Source organism: Geotrypetes seraphini, chromosome 4, assembly GCF_902459505.1.
Source record: "Geotrypetes seraphini chromosome 4, aGeoSer1.1, whole genome shotgun sequence".
Lineage (NCBI taxonomy): Eukaryota > Metazoa > Chordata > Amphibia > Gymnophiona > Dermophiidae > Geotrypetes > Geotrypetes seraphini.
The window spans coordinates 195,547,134-195,564,994 of record NC_047087.1 but is presented as its reverse complement, the minus strand read 5'-3'; the positions used below and the strand labels follow the sequence as shown (position 1 = coordinate 195,564,994).

Here is a 17,861-nt window from a genome sequence, read left to right as displayed (position 1 = left end):
AAGGCTCCCACACATGAAGGACCCGGCTTACAAACAGTGTTTGAAGGTGGTAGAGGGGTGGAGCAGATTTCTTCAGGACAGTTTGTAGAGAAGAATGTTCTACCTGCTCTCAAACCGTTAGTAAAGCCTTCAGTGGTGAACATGGATGCATTGTGGGAAGCTATTGAGAGTTTGAACCAGGTATGCTCCCTTTTTGTCTCTACTGCTACCAATTCTTCTAAGCAAATAAACTCTTTGGATAAAAACCTTCAACAACAATCTCTTAGAATGGACTCTCTTGAAAAAACCGTCTCTGAAGTAAAAGTCCAGTCAAACCAACACCTGAGGGACAAAATATGTTAATAAGAAAGATTGAAAATCTGGAAAATGCAAATAGGAATTGTAATTTGCATTTGTTAAATTTTCTAGTTTCCAGATCTCATTCTACAAAAGATCTGTTCCAAAAATTTTTGACCACGGTTTTGAAATATTCAGAGATGAATATTCCCCCAGTACAAAAACTATACTATGTTATTTTGGTTAAATCTGAAGAAAGCGCAGCCGAAGAGGCTGATGGATTAGACCTTACGGGGCTTCTAGAATCATCTCAAATGGAAATTGCAACTAGGGCCATGCTGCTAGTGACATTAGTCTTTATACAGGATAAGGAAGCCATTCTTTGATTGTTTTATAGATCAGAAAAAGTTGAATTTTTTGGCTCCAAAATTGCTATATTTCCTGTGTCTAAATGTAACATAACATAGTAACATAATAGATGACGGCAGATAAAGACCCGAATGGGCCATCCAGTCTGCCCAACCTGATTCAATTTAAATTTTTAAATTTTTTCTTCTTAGCTATTTCTGGGCAAGAATCCAAAGCTCTACCCATTACTGTGCTTGGGTTCCTACTGCAATCTCCGTTAAAACCTACTCCAGCCCTTCTACACCCTCCCAGCCATTGAAGCCCTCCCCAGCCCATCCTCCACCAAATGGCCATATACAGACACAGACTGTGCAAGTCTGCCCAGTTCTGGCCTTAGTTCAATTTTTAATATTATTTTCTGATTCTAGATCCTCTGTGTTCATCCCATGCTTCTTTGAACTCAGTCACAGTTTTACTCTCCACCACCTCTCTCGGGAGCTCATTCCAGGCATCCACCACCCTCTCCGTAAAGTAGAATTTCCTAATATTGCCTTTGAATCTACCACCCCTCAACTTCAAATTATGTCCTCTGGTTTTACCATTTTCCTTTCTCTGGAAAAGATTATGTTCTACGTTAATACCTTTCAAGTATTTGAACGTCTGAATCATATCTCCCCTGTCTCTCCTTTCCTCTAGGGTATACATATTCAGGGCTTCCAGTCTCTCCTCATATGTCTTCTGGCGCAAGCCTCCTATCATTTTCATCGCCCTCCTCTGGACCGCTTCAAGTCTTCTTACATCCTTCGCCAGATACGGTCTCCAAAACTGAACACAATACTCCAAGTGGGGCCTTACCAATGATCTGCACAGGGGCATCAACACCTTCTTCCTTCTACTGACTACGCCTCTCTTTATACAGCCCAGCATCCTTCTGGCAGCAGCCACTGCCTTGTCACACTGTTTTTTCGCCTTAAAACATTCGGACACTATCACCCCAAGGTCCCTCTCCCCGTCCGTGCATATCAGCTTCTCTCCTCCTAGCATATACGGTTCCTTCCGATTATTAATCCCCAAATGCATTACTCTGCATTTCTTTACATTGAATTATAGTTGCCAGGCATTAGACCATTCCTCTAACTTTTGCAGATCCTTTTTCATATTTTTCACTCCCTCTTTGGTGTCTATTCTGTTACAAATCTTGGTATCATCTGCAAAAAGGCACACTTTTCCTTCTAACCCTTCAGCAATGTCACTCAAAACATATTGAACAGGATTGGCCCCAGCACCGAACCCTGAGGGACTCCACTACTCACCTTTCCTTCATTTGAGCGACTTCCATTAACCACTACCCTCTGGCATCTGTCCGACAGCCAGTTTCTAACCCAGTTCACCACTTTGGGTCCTAACTTCAGCCCTTCAAGTTTGTTTAACAGCCTCCTATGAGGAACTGTATCAAAGGCTTTGCTGAAATCTAAGTAAATTGCATCTAGCATATGTATTCGATCCAGCTCTCTGGTCACTCAATCAAAAAATTCAATCAGGTTCGTTTGGCACGATTTATCTTTTGTAATGCAATGTTGCCTTGGATCCTGTAACCCATTAGATTCAAGGAAGTACACTATCCTTTCTTTCAGCAACACTTCCATTATTTTTCCTACAACTGAAGTGAGACTCACTGGCCTGTAGTTTCCTGCTTCATCCCTGTGACCACTTTTATGAATAGGGATCACATCCGCTCTCCTCCAATCCCCAGGAATCACTCCCGTCTCCAGAGATTTGTTGAACAAGGCTTTAATAGGACTCGCCAGAACCTCTCTGAGCTCCCTTAGTATCCTGGGATGGATCCCATCTGGTCCCATCGTTTTGTCCACCTTCAGTTTTTCAAGTTGCTCATAAATACTCTCCTCCGTGGACGGCACAGAATCTACTCCATTTTCTCGTGTAACTTTGCCAGACAATCTCGGTCCTTCTCCAGGATTTTCTTCTGTGAACACAGAACAGAAGTATTTGTTTAGCACATTTGCTTTTTCCTCATCACTCTCCACATATCGGTTCCCAGCATCTTTTAGTTTAGTAATTCCATTTTTCATCTTCCTCCTTTCACTAATATATCTGAAAAAATTTTTGCTCCTTTTTTTACATTTTTAGCCATTTGTTCTTCCGCCTGTGCTTTCGCCAGCTGTATCCCTCTGTTTTCTTCTTTCAGTTTCACCCTGTAGTCCTTTAGAAACATAGAAAGATGACGGCAGAAAAGGGCTATAGCCCATCAAGTCTGCCCACTCTACTGACCCCCCCCCCCCATTAAGTCTGAGTGCTAATGTCCTAGTTCCTTATCTCGACCCTCGTAAGCATCCCACGTGGATGTCCCATTTATTCTTAAAGTCAAGCACGCTGGTGGCCTTCATCACCTGCACTGGAAGCTTGTTCCAGTGGTCTACTACTCTTTCTGTGAAGAAATACTTCCTGGTGTCACCATTAAATTTCCCTCCTCTGAGTTTGAGCGGATGTCCCCTTGTGACCGAGGGTCCTTTGAGAAAGAAGATGTCGTCTTCCCCTTCGATACGTCCTGTGATGTATTTAAATGTCTCAATCATGTCCCCCCTTTCCCTGCGTTCCTCTAGAGTGTAGAGCTGCAATTTGTTTAGTCTTTCTTCATACGAGAGACCCTTGAGCCCAGAGATCATCCTAGTGGCCATCCGCTGAACAGACTCTACTCTAAGCACGTCCTTACGGTAATGTGGCCTCCAGAATTGCACACAGTATTCCAGATGAGGTCTCACCATGGTTCTGTACAGTGGCATTATGACTTCCGATTTGCGGCTGACGAAGCTTCTATTACAAGTACAATACAAGTACAAATACAAGTATCAAATAATTTGGTATTCTGCGATCAAAATTTTGCCCAACTAGAGTGTTTTCAACTATCATAAGTGCCTCTGTCTGGTATACCATATCAAGAACAAGAGGGCATTCAGAAAAGTTGAAAGGGGACAGATTCAAAACGAATGCTAGGAAGTTCTTCTTTACCCAACGTGTGGTGGACACCTGGAATGCGCTTCCAGAGAGCGTAATAGGGCAGAGTACAGTACTGGGGTTCAAGAAAGGATTGGACAATTTCCTGCTGGAAAAGGGGATAGAGGGGTATAGATAGAGGATTACTGCACAGGTCCTGGACCTGTTGGGCTGCCGCGTGAGCGGACTGCTGGGCACGATGGACCTCAGGTCTGACCCAGCAGAGGCATTCTTATGTTCTTATTGATGCATCCCATCATTTGCCTTGCCTTGGATGAGGCCTTCTCTACTTGTTTGGCAGCCTTCATGTCTGCACTGATGATTACTCCCAAGTCTCTCTGCACTCTTCTTGGATTTTTTTATATTTCACGAACGCCAACTCTTTCGCCTTTATTTTCTCTGCCACTAGTTTGGAAAATCATATCAGCTTCCTTTTTCTCTTGTTTTTATTGATTTTCTTCACATAAAGGTCCGTAGCCATTTTTATCACTCCTTTCAACTTAGACCACTGTCTTTCCACTTCTTTTATGTCCTCCCATCCTAACAGCTCTTTCTTCAGGTACTCTCCCATTGCATTAAAGTCCGTACGTTTGAAATCTAGGACTTTAAGTAACGTGCGGCTGCTCTCCACTTTAGCCATTATATCAAACCAAACCATTTGATGATCGCTTCTTCCCAGGTGAGCACCCACTCGAACATTAGAGATACTCTCTCCATTTGTGAGGACCAGATCCAATATCGCTTTTTCCCTTGTGGGTTCCGTTACCATTTGTCTGAGCAGAGCCTTTTGAAAGGCATCCACAATCTCCCTACTTCTTTCCGATTCCGCTGATGGAACATTCCAGTCCACATCTGGCAAGTTGAAATCTCCCAACAGCAGAACCTCCTCTTTCCTTCCAAAGTTTTGGATATTCACAATCAGATCCTTATCAATTTACTGCGATTGAGTCGGCGGTCTGTAGACTACACCCACGTAGATAGAAGTTCTATCTTCTCTTTTCAGAGCGATGTAGATGCAGTCTAGATGAAAGAAATTTCTGTCTAATCGTCAATTAGTACTAAATTTAGGAGCTACCTTTCAATTGCATTTTCTATGCAAATGCTGTCTACTATATCAGAATAATACATATGTGTTCTGTGAACCGAAACAACTACAAATTTTCTTAGAAGAGAAAACTATCTCTAGAACCCCAGATGCTGACATTAATGTTCAATAATATCTTACTGATCATTTGAATTGATTAACAGTTTACCTTTTTTTTTTTATTCTTTATTGAATTTTCATTTTTTATGATAATACAATTATATTTGAAATAAACAGTTTCTACCACAAATCAATTTATATTTGGAAATAATTTTAGGAAAAATAAAAATAACATTGTTTCGACTGTTAATTAGTCCACAATCTTTAGAGAAAGGGTTTCAAGAAAGTCGAAGATAATTTATTCAAACATTTATTAGGAAAAAAGACAGGAACCTGAATTAATCCCAACCTACTAACTAGAGCTTTTATTCCTGAATATCGACAGGGGTACTTGAAGATCTCACCTCATTTTCTAAGATAAATCTCGTCAATTGTACAGACTCAAAGAAAATATATCTAGCTCCCTTAAAATTAACAAGGCATTTACATGAGAATAACAGTTTACTCTTGTTTTCTTTATTACTTTATTTTATTTTGCTTTCCACTTGACTCCATCTTTGCGTGGAAAGTGTTCTTTCTTTCTCCCTGTAATGTGGACTATATTATAATGTAAGTGACTTTACTTTTTCTTTTTTAAATGAATCCTGTATTTCCTACAAAGTTTATCTTTGATGTAATATAAAATGTAATAAATAGATAAAAAATAAATAAATATATACAATAGCAACATTAAACCCTAAACAGAAAACTTGTAAATGGACAAAAGTCATAGGGCTCCTTTTACAAAGGTGCGCTACGGGTTTTACCGCATGCACCGGATTAGCACACGCTTAACGCACACTAGCCAAAAATCTACCGCCTGCTTAAAAGGAGGCGGTAGCGGCTAGCACGTGCAGCATTTTAGCGTGCGCTATTCCGCACGTTAAGACCCTAGCATGCCTTTGTAAAAGGAGCTCATAATAATGATTCAAATCAAATACGTAAATGAATGTGGGAGCCCTGAGTTCTAAGACTAGGACATCCAGCCCTTGATTTGAAAGAACAGAGGTTAATAAATGAAGCCTCGGTACTAGGCTATGATTAATGCTCTTAATAAATCATTAGGCTCCCACAATGTATATTATATAGTATGTGCAATAGTGCTGTACACTTCTCCCTCCGTATTCGCGGTTTCTGCACTCGCGGTTTCGCTTATTCGTGATTTTTCGTATGCTGACTCCTCCCAAAAAAATTACATCATGAGTAAAGTTCCTTTTCTTTACTGTACTGATAAAAAAGTTAAGCGCTTACCAACATTCACTCAGAAGATCGCTGCTTCCCAGCCTGAAAATTGCTGCTTGACTGCTATCAGTGCCGAGAAGAGCAGCAGGAAAGAAGCATAGGCCACTCGGGTTAAGTGACAGCGGGCTCAGGTGTCACGAAAGGAGCGCCGGTGCCAAGAGCAGCAGGAGGGAAGCACAGACCACTCAGGGTAAGTGACAGCAGCTTCAGGCTCGGTTCGGTTCACCAATCCTCCAACGATGATGCGGGCTCCCCTGTCCCTCGCGCTGCCTCGTTTCAAGTTTAAGTTTCAAGTTTCAAGTTTATTAGGTGTCTTGATTAATCGCTTAATCAAACTTCTAAGCGATGTACACATTAAAATTTACATTTGTTAGGGGACAATACAATACATACAAATACTTAAACAAGACTAAATTACACTCAGTTTAACATATTCTTAACATTAGGTAAGGAGGGATGAAATACAATTCATTAAAGTAAAGAAGAAACATTAAGGGAAAATACAAGATATAATAAAGTAAAGTGGAGTAATAAGATAATAAAATTAGATTTCAAAGGCATCTTTAAAAAGGAAAGTTTTTAAGTTACTTTTAAATTTCCCAAATTCCTTCTCCTCCCTTAAAGAAATAGGGAGGGCATTCCAAGTCTGCGGTGCAGTACATGAAAAAATAAATTGTCGTCTCGTGTTAATAATTTTCAGCAAGGGAATAGATAGTAAGTTTTGTTCGTTAGATCTTAAAATTCTCCTTGCAGAATATGGAATTAATAACTTAAATAAAAATGCGAGGGTCATATTATATAGGGTTTTAAAGATGATTATACACAATTTATAAGTTATTCTGTGAATAACTGGAAGCCAGTGAGTGTTTTGAGAAGTGGTGTTACATGGTCAAATTTTGTGGATTTGGTTATTAGTTTAATTGATGCATTTTGTATAATTTGAAGACGTTTTATTTCATGTAAAGCAATTCCTTTAAATAGAGAATTGCAGTAGTCGATTTTAGACATCACCAAAGAGTGAATCAGTATATTAAGTGATTTGGGACATAGAAATTTAGAGATAGAGCGAATTTTACGTAACCTGTAAAAGGTAGTTTTCATGATATTACTAATGTGGTCATGAAAATTAAGTTTATTATCGAAGATTACCCCTAAAATTTTAATATTTTTGACTGATTGTAGGGGAACGTTTTGAATAGAGATAGGAGTAACAAGAGGGAAACTATCCTTCCAAGGAAAGAGCATGACATTAGTTTTTTTGATATTGAGTGCCAATCTGTTTTTATCCAGCCAATGATGAATTAAGTCAAGTTTTTCATTAATAGCCGAAATTTCAATTATGTTATTATTATTTAGAGGATGCGGTAGCAGTATGTCGTCAGCATAGGCAAAAACATGAAAGCCTACAGATTGGCATAATGTGCAGGAAAGGGCGGGCTCAGGTCCACGGCTCCCTGCGTTGAGTGTCTGAAGCTCAGGTGGAGCCATGCTTGGAGGAGATGAAGGATCGGGGCAGCAGCTGAACCTTGCTTCTTCATTCAGTAGCAGGGACCAGGGCGCCCACAACCAGACTTTGCATTGGGGAATTGGTGGACTGGAGAGGGAAAGATGGGGAGAAGTTATTTGCGGTTTCAATATTAAAAACACTGGCTGTTACAAAACAACGCGAATAACAGTTAAAAAGTTATTTGCGGTTTTTCTATATTCGTGGCTATGTTCCGCCCGCATCCACCACGAATACAGAGGGAGAAGTGTATACAAAATCTCAATCACATAAAAGTTAAAAACTTAAGAGGGGCATTTTTGATAAGAGGTCCAAATCCGAGTTTGGACATTTTACGGAACATGCATAAAAATCCAGTAGCAAACATGACCATTTTTTAAAGAGAAAGGCCCATAATCTCTTAATGGCACCTTAACTTAGGCACTGGTAGGCGCTCTACCAGTGCCTAAGTTAAGTGCAAAATGCTATTTAAAATAACTTTTAAAACAAGTGTCAAGGTGCCTACTGGCAGCTAAAAAAAAAAATGACACTGGAATTGTGCCTATGGAGGTGCTTTATGATGGCTAATGCCAGTGTAGGCAACGCTAACACCGGAAGTGGCATTAGGCGCCATAAAGTACGTCCTTTGGCATGATTCACATCAAAGGTAGGCACCAGAAATGTAGGCCTTGAAAACCCTGGCCTACTCTTCCAGCGCCTACCTTTCCTAAAAGCGCGATTGTCACATATTGAGCGGCCACCAATAATGACACCATTTATAGAATCCAGGCCCTAAAGTCTATCTTTTCATTTTAAAAAATGGCCATTTATCAGATGTGCTTAACTTCAGTGCATCTGTCTTTTTGAACCATTTTGAACATACAATATTACCTGCTTCCCTTTGTAAGGAACTGTGCTTTAAATATTTCATATCCCAAGTAAAGACCCACTTTATTTGGTATGGCTTTCGGCTCCTATCCCTGAGACCCTGAGGACTGTCAAAGATTTGGAATGTCTGTTCTTCCGATTGTTACTCCTATTTGAATTTGTATGGTTTTTTCAAGCTTTTACCCCCCCCCCCCCCCGCACTCCCCCATTACTAAGTCACAGTAGAGGTTTCTACCAAGGCCTGGAGCTTTAAATGCTCTGAGTCTCATAGAAATTCTATAAGCATTGGAGCATTTAGTGTTCTGGGCTGTGGTAGAAACCTCTATTGCTGCTTAGTAAAAGGCGGGGGGTTAATTTTTTATTTATTTTGTGATTTTATGTGCATTGCTTTGGCTTGTTTCGTTCAGAAAAATCAGTATAATAAGATTGTAATAAACATAAATATTTAGGAAAAAAAACATGTCCAGAAGAAAAATCCATAAAACAAGCCTTTGGAATGTAGAAGGGGCCAACAATTTTATTAAACAGTCCACACAGAAATCCTAGCAGAGCAGTAGGGCAGCTTAGAGAGCACTGCAGTGAACTTCAGATTAAAAGGCCCAGGTACATATCTCATCATAACCCCCTTATAGTGTATGGTGAGCCCTCCAAAACCCACCCAAAACCTTCTGGACCCAACTGTATACCACATCGATAGCCCTTATTCCTGCAGGCAGTGCTCCCTCTAAGGATTGGCTGGGTTTATGTGCAAATTTTTTCTCATGTGAGTGACAAGTTCTAAAAACCAACAATTTTCCAGACTTGCAAGTATTTTTGTGAACAACCATGTAAAATATGTGAGCGAAGATCCTAGAATGTATGAGGAATTGCTCATGTGCTCGTTTAAAGGAAATAGAGCCTGTAGGTGTCACCTATATGTAGGTATAGTGGGATTTGGGTGAATTTTGGAAGGCTCATATATTCCGTCATAAGTCTTGTAGTTAGAGTGGGGTATGGGCCTAAGTCCTCATCTCTAGAGTTCACTACACTGCCCACTAGGTCACTCCAGGAACCTGCTTGCTGCTCTGCTTGGACTAGCCATAACATCTGAAGCCATAGGCAGCGGAATGCTGTTTTGTTTGGGAGGGCCCAAAAACTCCACCCTAGCCAGCAGAATCCTGTGGCACAGCCTCTCACCAGCTCCCCTACCCACTTCCTCCCAGCACTGTACATTTAAATCTTCGGGCAGCCGCCACACAGCATCAACGAGCAGGACTGACCCTGGAAGTAGAATGAAGGGTTCCAGGGCATGCCTGCTCATTGATGCTGTGCGGCGGCTGCCCAAAGATTTAAAAGTACAGTGCCGGAAAGGTGTGGGAGAGTAAACCATAATCGACTGGTGACTGCCAATCTTTGGAGAGGCAATGGCCCCTGTGGCGTCCCCCATTCTGATGCCCATTTCTGAAGCTATCATACAGGCAGGTACGTACTGTTTCATTCACATCTTTGGGGGGAGGGAGAAGGTCATTGACTAGTGGGGGAGTGTGTGTGTGTGTACATGTGTGTGTGTGGGGGGGGTCCATGCTTACATTCCTCAGTAGTCATCTGGTCAGTTTGTGCACTTTTTTGCCACTTATTTGTTGTTAAAACAGGTCTAGCCCCAAAAGTATAAAATGTGATGTGGGCTTTTTTTCAACATGTTCGATTATTGCAGAAAACCATCCAAATTATAAGCCTGGCCTAGTCCCACCCAAAACTATACCTCTAGCATGCCACCTTGAGATTTAGATGCACTGTGGAGAAGCATCATAGAAATTCGGCTAGAAAATATGTTTCAAAAATAGAGAATTGGAAGGGTTTGGTGAGAAGATGTCCATTTGCCCCTTTATGCCATATTTTGGCCATTTTTGAAAATGAGCCCCTTAGTATCACTAGCATTGCGGTAAAGGCTGGTCTCAAAAACATTTTATAAAGTAAATCAAAGTGCAGTCCAGTGCAAATTGCTTCCACATCATCACATCACTGTAAATCAAAAGAACTTATCTCTGTCAAAGCTGCCAAATGACTGTAAGCGGAGAAATCTGACAGAACTCCATTTTGGAAACTGGTATCTTTCTTCTGGATCCCCAGTCCACAGGTGGTATTCAGACTTGTGTACTTGAACAGAGATGGTGGATCATCCAGAAAAAAAACACAGGGCTGAAGGAAAGAAACCTAGAAGAGTGGAGGGGTACAAGGGGAAGATGTTGTATGGAGCAGAGTTCTGAGGCTGGTGTAGGGAGGGATTTGGAGTACACATTTCCCTTCATATTTGAGGGTTCAGAACTCATGACTTCAGTTATTTGTGGTTTTCATCTGAGTGACCCACCCCCACCTCCCGGACCTCTCCACTTCCTTGCTTTTTAAAACCTGGTGGTCTAGCAGTGAAGCAGGGCATGAGTGATCTTACTACGCTCCTGCCCTGTGCAGAACTGGGAACAAAAATGACTGCCATGAATTCCCATGGTCTCGCGGGAACTCATGAAAGCTATTTTTGTTTCCAGCTCTGCACAGGGCAGGAGCATAGGAAGATCGCTCCTGCCCCGTTTCACTGTTAGACCACCAGGCTTTAAAAAGTAAGTACAGTCCGGGAGGCAGGACCTGGGTGGAAGTGGGTCAGAGTCATCCCTAAAGTTATTTGCAATTTTTCTATATTTGCAGGCCGGCTCTGCCCCTAACCACCGCGAATATGGAGGGAGAAGTGTATATTAGGTCAGTCTAGTAAGACGTTGTACTAAGCATTTTCATGGAACTTTCAAAAGGTGTCAGCTCCTCTGACAGACTATGTTCTTTATTGTATATTATTTAGTAAAATGTTCATGAATATTGTCTGTACTGAATTAATGTTCTTAGATATGTGGTGCACTTGTACTGTCCCCACTTCATGAGTTCCCACAATGTTTTGTGTTGTTTTTCAGAGCATATTGGGACAGCAGAGGTCCTTCAGATCCACTCCACCGAGGATGAAAAACCAGAAAAACCAAACTCAGCAATGACTCCACAACCTGCCTCAAACTGAAAAAGATTTTCTAAAAGTCTATGACAGAGCTCCCACCTGTGCTGTGATCCCCATATCATTCCTAGTGGTCTTTTTACAATAATGCAGATGGTAGTAGGTAGAGCTGTGCGTTTCTTTCTCCTCTTTCTCTTATATTCCTTATATTTCTTCTGTATCTTTCTCCCATCTGTTTTATTCTCATCCTTCCCATACTTTATACATGTAGTTTTGAAAGAGAGGTTTTGCATTTATTAAGTATTTGCTTACTAATGGCATTTACTATATACTTAAGCTAAACTTATTTAATTTACTTAATATTGGTTAATGGATAATTTAACTAGCTTGGCAATTGATATTGTCAAAAATATATATTTTGCACTTTTTGGAATCCAGAATATTATTGAGGAAGAAAATGAACTAAACACTCCCCAGGCTTTCAGGCTTTTAGTAATGCCTTCAGGATCTTGTGAACGGAGCTTTTAGCCTTGCTTGATTGACCTATATGGAATTCTGTTTGAATCCTGTAGATCAAATTCATTTCTTTGCTCCATTCTGTTTCTTCCCCACCTCTCAGCCCACCAGATTAATTTTCTCCATTCCTACCATCAAAACTCATGGAAAATGTCTTCCAGCAAGCATGACTAGGTCTATTTCCTATCTGGTTAAAAGGACCAAGTTTGAATTCCTACAGAGACTAGGGGCTCCTTTTACTAAGGTGTGCTAGCGCTTGTAGCGCTTGCAAACCCTGTGCTAAACAGAAAAAACTAACGCCAGCTCTATGATGGCATTAGCATCTAGCGTGCACTAAGCTCTGCTAAAACCGCTAGCGTACCTTAGTAAAAGAAGCCCTTGGTTTTTCTCTTTAATATCCCACAGTGACCTTGAGTGATCTAACCAAGTCTCTAATTGCACCCTTTGGAGTTGCTGGGTCTTTTTTTTTCCAGAGAATAATGGACTGGGAAGAGAATGGAATGGAGCTGGTACAAGCAGGTGTTCTACTTGGAATCAAGGGCATTTTCAGCCCATTTATCTGGAGTGGGGGAAATCCTTGATTTGGATCTAGTTTTGGAATTAGGGTAATTGGTTGTTTCCTGATCATCCAGACTTGTCGTCGTAGTCCTGGTTTAGTCTTACTGCTCGTAACCCTGTTGGAATTTTAAATCCATAGACTAAAGGAGGTAAGGGGGAGGGGGTTAAAATTCATACATTGGGGCTCACCTGAGATGTTTCTAGTGAAGACATCTGTGCATGAAGCAGTTGAGCAGACTGAATTCAGAAAATACCTTTTACAAACCGAAGCAGTTTTTAGCGCAGGAATTCTATGAGCACCGGAGCTGTTTCCGCTATGGCCAGTGCTAAAAACCGCTCCATGGATTTGTAAAAGGAGGGGGGAGGGGGGTTAGTCATGTATAAAGCATGCTTCAAACCTAAAGTTTTGGCTGTATATTGCTTGGGGGCTTTCTAGGTAAGATGATTAATAGGTGTAAATAAATAATTTTATATTCCTATTCCTTATTGACCACTTTACTTTCATTGTACTCTGAATGTATCTGTTCAACGAAGTCTGGAAAATAAAGATATTGCATAATGTTAGGTGTGCTTAGCTGTTGCATTTTTTTTTTTCCTTATGTAAGATGGTTGGGTCGGTGGTGTAGCGAGGGACAGAGGTTCCTGGTGCAGTTGTGCCCTTCCCCGCCCTCTTCTCTGCACTCCCATCTCCACAAGTTCCTTCCCTGCTCCCTCCTGCCTTGTGTGCTGCTTCCCTTCCCCCATACCTGGCATGAGAGGCAACTCCCAAGCTACTGTTATGCCAGCGTCGGCTCTTCTTCTGACGTCACTTCCTAGACACAGGTCTAGGAAGTGACGTCAGAGGAAGAGCTGGCACAACAGCAGGTTGGGGATTGCTACTCGCACCAGGAATGTTACAAAGGTACGGGGAAGAAAAGTGGTGCGCACGTGTGGTGGTGGGGGCAGAGAGGAGGATGGGTGCCTGCACCCTCACCAATAAAGTGCCCACGGCAGACTGCCTCCCCCCCCTTACTACTATGCCACTGGGCTGGTGTCAAACATGATCATAAGGAGGCCTTGACCCTCAATTAAACTGAAACAGGATCCTCTCTGGCTCTGGTATTTGACATCTTGAAAATTTGTCAACCTAGGGCAGGGGCAGACATCCACAATCCTTGATGGCCACAATCCAGTCAGGTTTTCAAGATTTCCAGAACAAATATGTATGAGATCTATTTATATACGGTGGAAGCAGTACAGAGCACAGAGAGGTTCTGCTCGCTTTCTTGAAACCCCAACTGAATTGTAGCCCTCATGGACTGTGGTTGCCCACTCCTGCCATAGGACCTAGATGGTTGCCCATGCCTAAACCTGGGCCTGGCTTTAAACAGAGTACTAACGATGATAGTTACTGATTTCATTTCTTTTACTATCAATGCTTCCCAGAGCCTTTACTTATTTGTGCTCAAACCCTAACGCTGGCATTAAAGATAATTAGCATCATTTTATTTTTAACCAATAGTTTTTCCAAAAGAAAAATCTACAAATGTATGGGATCTAAAAAAAGACATAGAAATTGTTTTCACGTTACCAGACATTTACAGGGAAATTTTAGGAAAAAGGAGGCATCTGCAGCCAAGACCTGAGGTTTTAGCTGCAGGAACACCTTCTGCCACATCTGAATCTATCTGGAAACATCATTATAGTTTGACGTTAAAATTATGATGACAGTTTTTGGTAATGTGTTAAATGCCTTTCTTCAAGGCTGCAGAATTTGTTTAAAGCTTAAGTCATACACATATAGGTTGTTCACTTGTGATTATTTACTGGCATTACATTCTAAACCCAGGAGCTGAATACTTTTAAAAGAGAGAAAAAAGCCTCATACTAACATAATAGCATCTAGCAAAGTAGAAATCCAAGCTGTTTCAGTATTATCACTGGCAAAAAAAATTCCCTTAACAGCCCCAGGTTTAAAAAGGCAAAATGCTTATCAGGTGCACAATTAAGGACATCTCAAAAACGGGAGGATAAGAAGAGTCTGCACCAATGCTCAGACAACAGCGCAGAAAAAAAATGCTGACCTGAACACTGAAAACTTCTTCTGAATTTCTGACATTAAATTGCTGGTTTTGTGTTGTTTTGGAAGTGGAAGGATGCCTATGCAGCAGGGGTGTAGCCAGCATTGGGATTTGGGGGAAGGGGGAGCACAATGCTTTTCCTCTCCCTCCCTGGCTGTTGCCGCTGCATTTCTTACTTTTGTGTCTGGAACTGCCCCAGCACCATCTCTGCAGGGAAGAAGTTGGCAGCTTCTCTTCCTGATGCCATCGTGTGAACCGCGCAGGCACGAAGCGGTCAATATTGAAGGCAAGAAGGGAGGCTGCAGAGACAGTGCAAGGGCAGTTCTGGCCATGGATTTCATTGCCTGGTGGAGATTGGGCAACCCTGCCATCCTGTCAAATTGTACTTCTTCACTTCTGGAGGGGGACTGAGCCAAAAGTGGAGGGCCCAAGTCCTGGTAATGAGAATAGGGTTGCCAGATTTTGGTCCTAAAAAAAAAAAAGAGGACACGTGTCCCCACCCTGGCCCCGTTCAAACCACAACCCCACCCCGTTCTTTATATAGCCCTGCCCCGTTACACCCCCCCAATCCTGGCCTCACACAAACCCTGTCTCTTCGGGGCCACACCTGGAGAGCATCTGTGCATGCGATGCAATGATGTCACACATATGCCCATAACATAATCGCATCGCACCAGCGTAAGTGCAGATGCCTTCCAGATGCGGCCCTGAGCTTGATAGTTTTCAAAATCCAGACATGTACGGACATATCCGGGTAAATTTGGACGTCTGGTAACCCTAGGTGAGAAAGAAACATGTGCGACTCTGAGAAAAAGTGATAGCATGCATTGGTGCCTGTTTTTCTGCGCTTCAATATGAGCCTTTCAAAACTTTAAGTGCAAACAATTTTTGGACAGCTTACATTTAAAGGTGCAGAAAAACAGCTTGTGCTTCTTGTTTTGCCTGGGCATGCTCACAAGAGCTGCGCTTACCTGAGCACTTTTTTGCACATGCACCAGGCCCATTCCTCACTCTTGCTCTTGGTTTATTAGCATACATAAAATTTGAATGCCATTTGGTTTGAGAATTGGAGAGCTATGGTTTCTGCGCTGTTCTTGCGCTATGGAGTTTGCACTATTGGCTTTAGCACTGGACCTTTGAGAATCAAGGCCTCAAAATATAGAGAGCTGTGCCTAACAGAATATATTCACAACGCTAACCAAAAATGTATTCCTTTTTTTTTTTTTTTGTAATACAGCAATTTTATTCAATGAGAGATAACCCCTAGATATATATATATAGGTTTTTAAACTGATATCTTTCTAGGTATTTTGGGTCTTTTTTGACCTTGCTTTCTTTTTGACTTTGCCATGCTATGCTAAGTTCGTATATATATAAGACTATTCCCCTCTTTTACGAATGCATAGTGCAGGTTTTAGCACCAGCAGAATTTCTATGAGCATCGGAGCAGTTACCGCCGCTGCTGGCGCTAAAACCTGCACTATGCATTCGTAAAAGAGGGGGTATGTTTGCCATGCTAAGCGAAACAACAATTATTCACAAGCAGAATATAAAAAATAATGTATAACCACTAGAAGATAGTCATATAGTAAATCACCCTACCAGAGACTTTAATTTAGCAGGTATTAGAACAAAACGGAGAAAAGACCTCAGTGTTCCAAGAGAAAAACTCAGGGAACCACTATGACAACTACAAAATTGTCATAGGAAACACAGCCTTGGTCTGAGAAAAACTCCGTTCTTGATTATCTCCAGTGCAATGCTAGATTGAGTGAAACAGCACCGGGTGATTTTTTCACTGTACTGCAGTTATCTTGTCCTTACCAGAGGACAGAAAGACATCATTAAAGATAAGTGCAGGTTTTTTATCTAAAAGAATTTTGGAAATATGTTTTTGCAATATTGATTTATTGAACGGAGTTTTTCTCAGACCAAGGATGTGTTTCCTATGACAATTTTGTAGTTGTCATAGTGGTTCCCTGAGTTTTTCTCTTGGAACACTGAGGTCTTTTCTTCTTATTGTTCTGATACCTGCTAAATTTAAGTCTCTGGTAGGGGGATTTACTATATGAATATCTTCTAGTGGTTATATGCCATGCTAAGCTGCCATCCAATGTTTTGTCATACAATGCTTGTTATACTATGTCACACCATACCATCCCTTCCTTTTAAAAAAACATAGTTCGGTTATTATTGCCAGCCGCAGCAGTAACAGCTACGACGCTCATAGAATTCATATGAGTGGCGGAATGGTTACTGCCGAGGCTGGCACTAAAAAACGCACACGGTTTTGTAAAAAGGGGGGGGGGGGGAGGGCATGTTATGTTTTTTACCATGCTTTATTATGTATGTAAACTTGTAACCTGTTCTGAGCTCTCCTGGGAGGATGGGATATAAAACCAAATAAATAAATAAAATTAGTTATGTCATTTTTGCAGTGATTAACTCCTATCTATCTGAAAGGGCATATGCTTTTTTTTGTGAACTGACCATCTTTTTGCAAAATGCAAGGTTTGGTATTTACATGTTTCCCATCACATATTCCTAAATACTGGACCAAACAACCAAAACATTGGCCTCTCTGCTTACATTAATGTTAATAAGTACTTCTAGTTCAGGGGTAGGGAACTCTGATCCTTGAGAGCTGTATTCCGGTTGGGTTTTCAGGATTTCCCCAATGAATGTGAATGAGATCTATTTGCATGCACTGTTTTCAATGCATATTCACTGGGGGGAAATCCTGAAAACCCGACTGGAATACGGCTCTCGAGGACCGGAGTTCCCTACCCCTGCTCTAGTTCAGCTAACAACACAATACACCTATACCACAAGACCCTGAAGAGAAGAATCCAAAGAACTCAGCTATACCACCTTTACACACCAAAAGCCCTCAGAACTATTGTGGTAAATGTGAAGCAGTGGCCTACCAAAGTGCGGGCAATAAGGTATGCAATGTGTGTGAAGAATTAAAAAATAAGTAGAAAACCGACTAAAAGTCAGTCTTGCATTTATTATCACTATGCGCTGGCAATTCTAAACAATGTCAGTACTATTACTGAAAATAATTTTGTCATATAAGGGAGGAGGGTGTTAAAAATATTGAACAAACAAAAAAATAAAGAAATGATCCCCTCTTAAGTGTCAAATACACTAGGTACTACTTTTAATTGTTTTTATAGCACTACCAGACATATGCAGCGCTGTACAGAGTCACAAAGAAGACAGTCCCAGCTCAAAAGAGCTTACAATAAAACAGACAAGACAGACAAACAGGATGTCATGGATACAGTTAAGGGGAACAGTTAATCTGCTGGCTGGGTTAGT

The 17,861-nt window shown here is 41.3% G+C and overlaps 1 protein-coding gene across 2 annotated transcripts in view; it reads left to right on the top strand.

Annotated features, from left to right (window-relative positions):
* TBATA (thymus, brain and testes associated) overlaps positions 1-13,010 on the top strand; it is a 227,924-nt gene extending 214,914 nt beyond the window's left edge. For both annotated transcript variants that reach the window (XM_033943293.1, XM_033943294.1), the window contains exon 10: positions 11,369-13,010. In XM_033943293.1, the coding sequence (XP_033799184.1) occupies positions 11,369-11,469 (101 nt within the window). In that variant the 3' untranslated portion in view covers positions 11,470-13,010. The remainder of the gene's footprint in view (positions 1-11,368) is intronic.
* Positions 13,011-17,861: the final 4,851 nt, after the last annotated feature.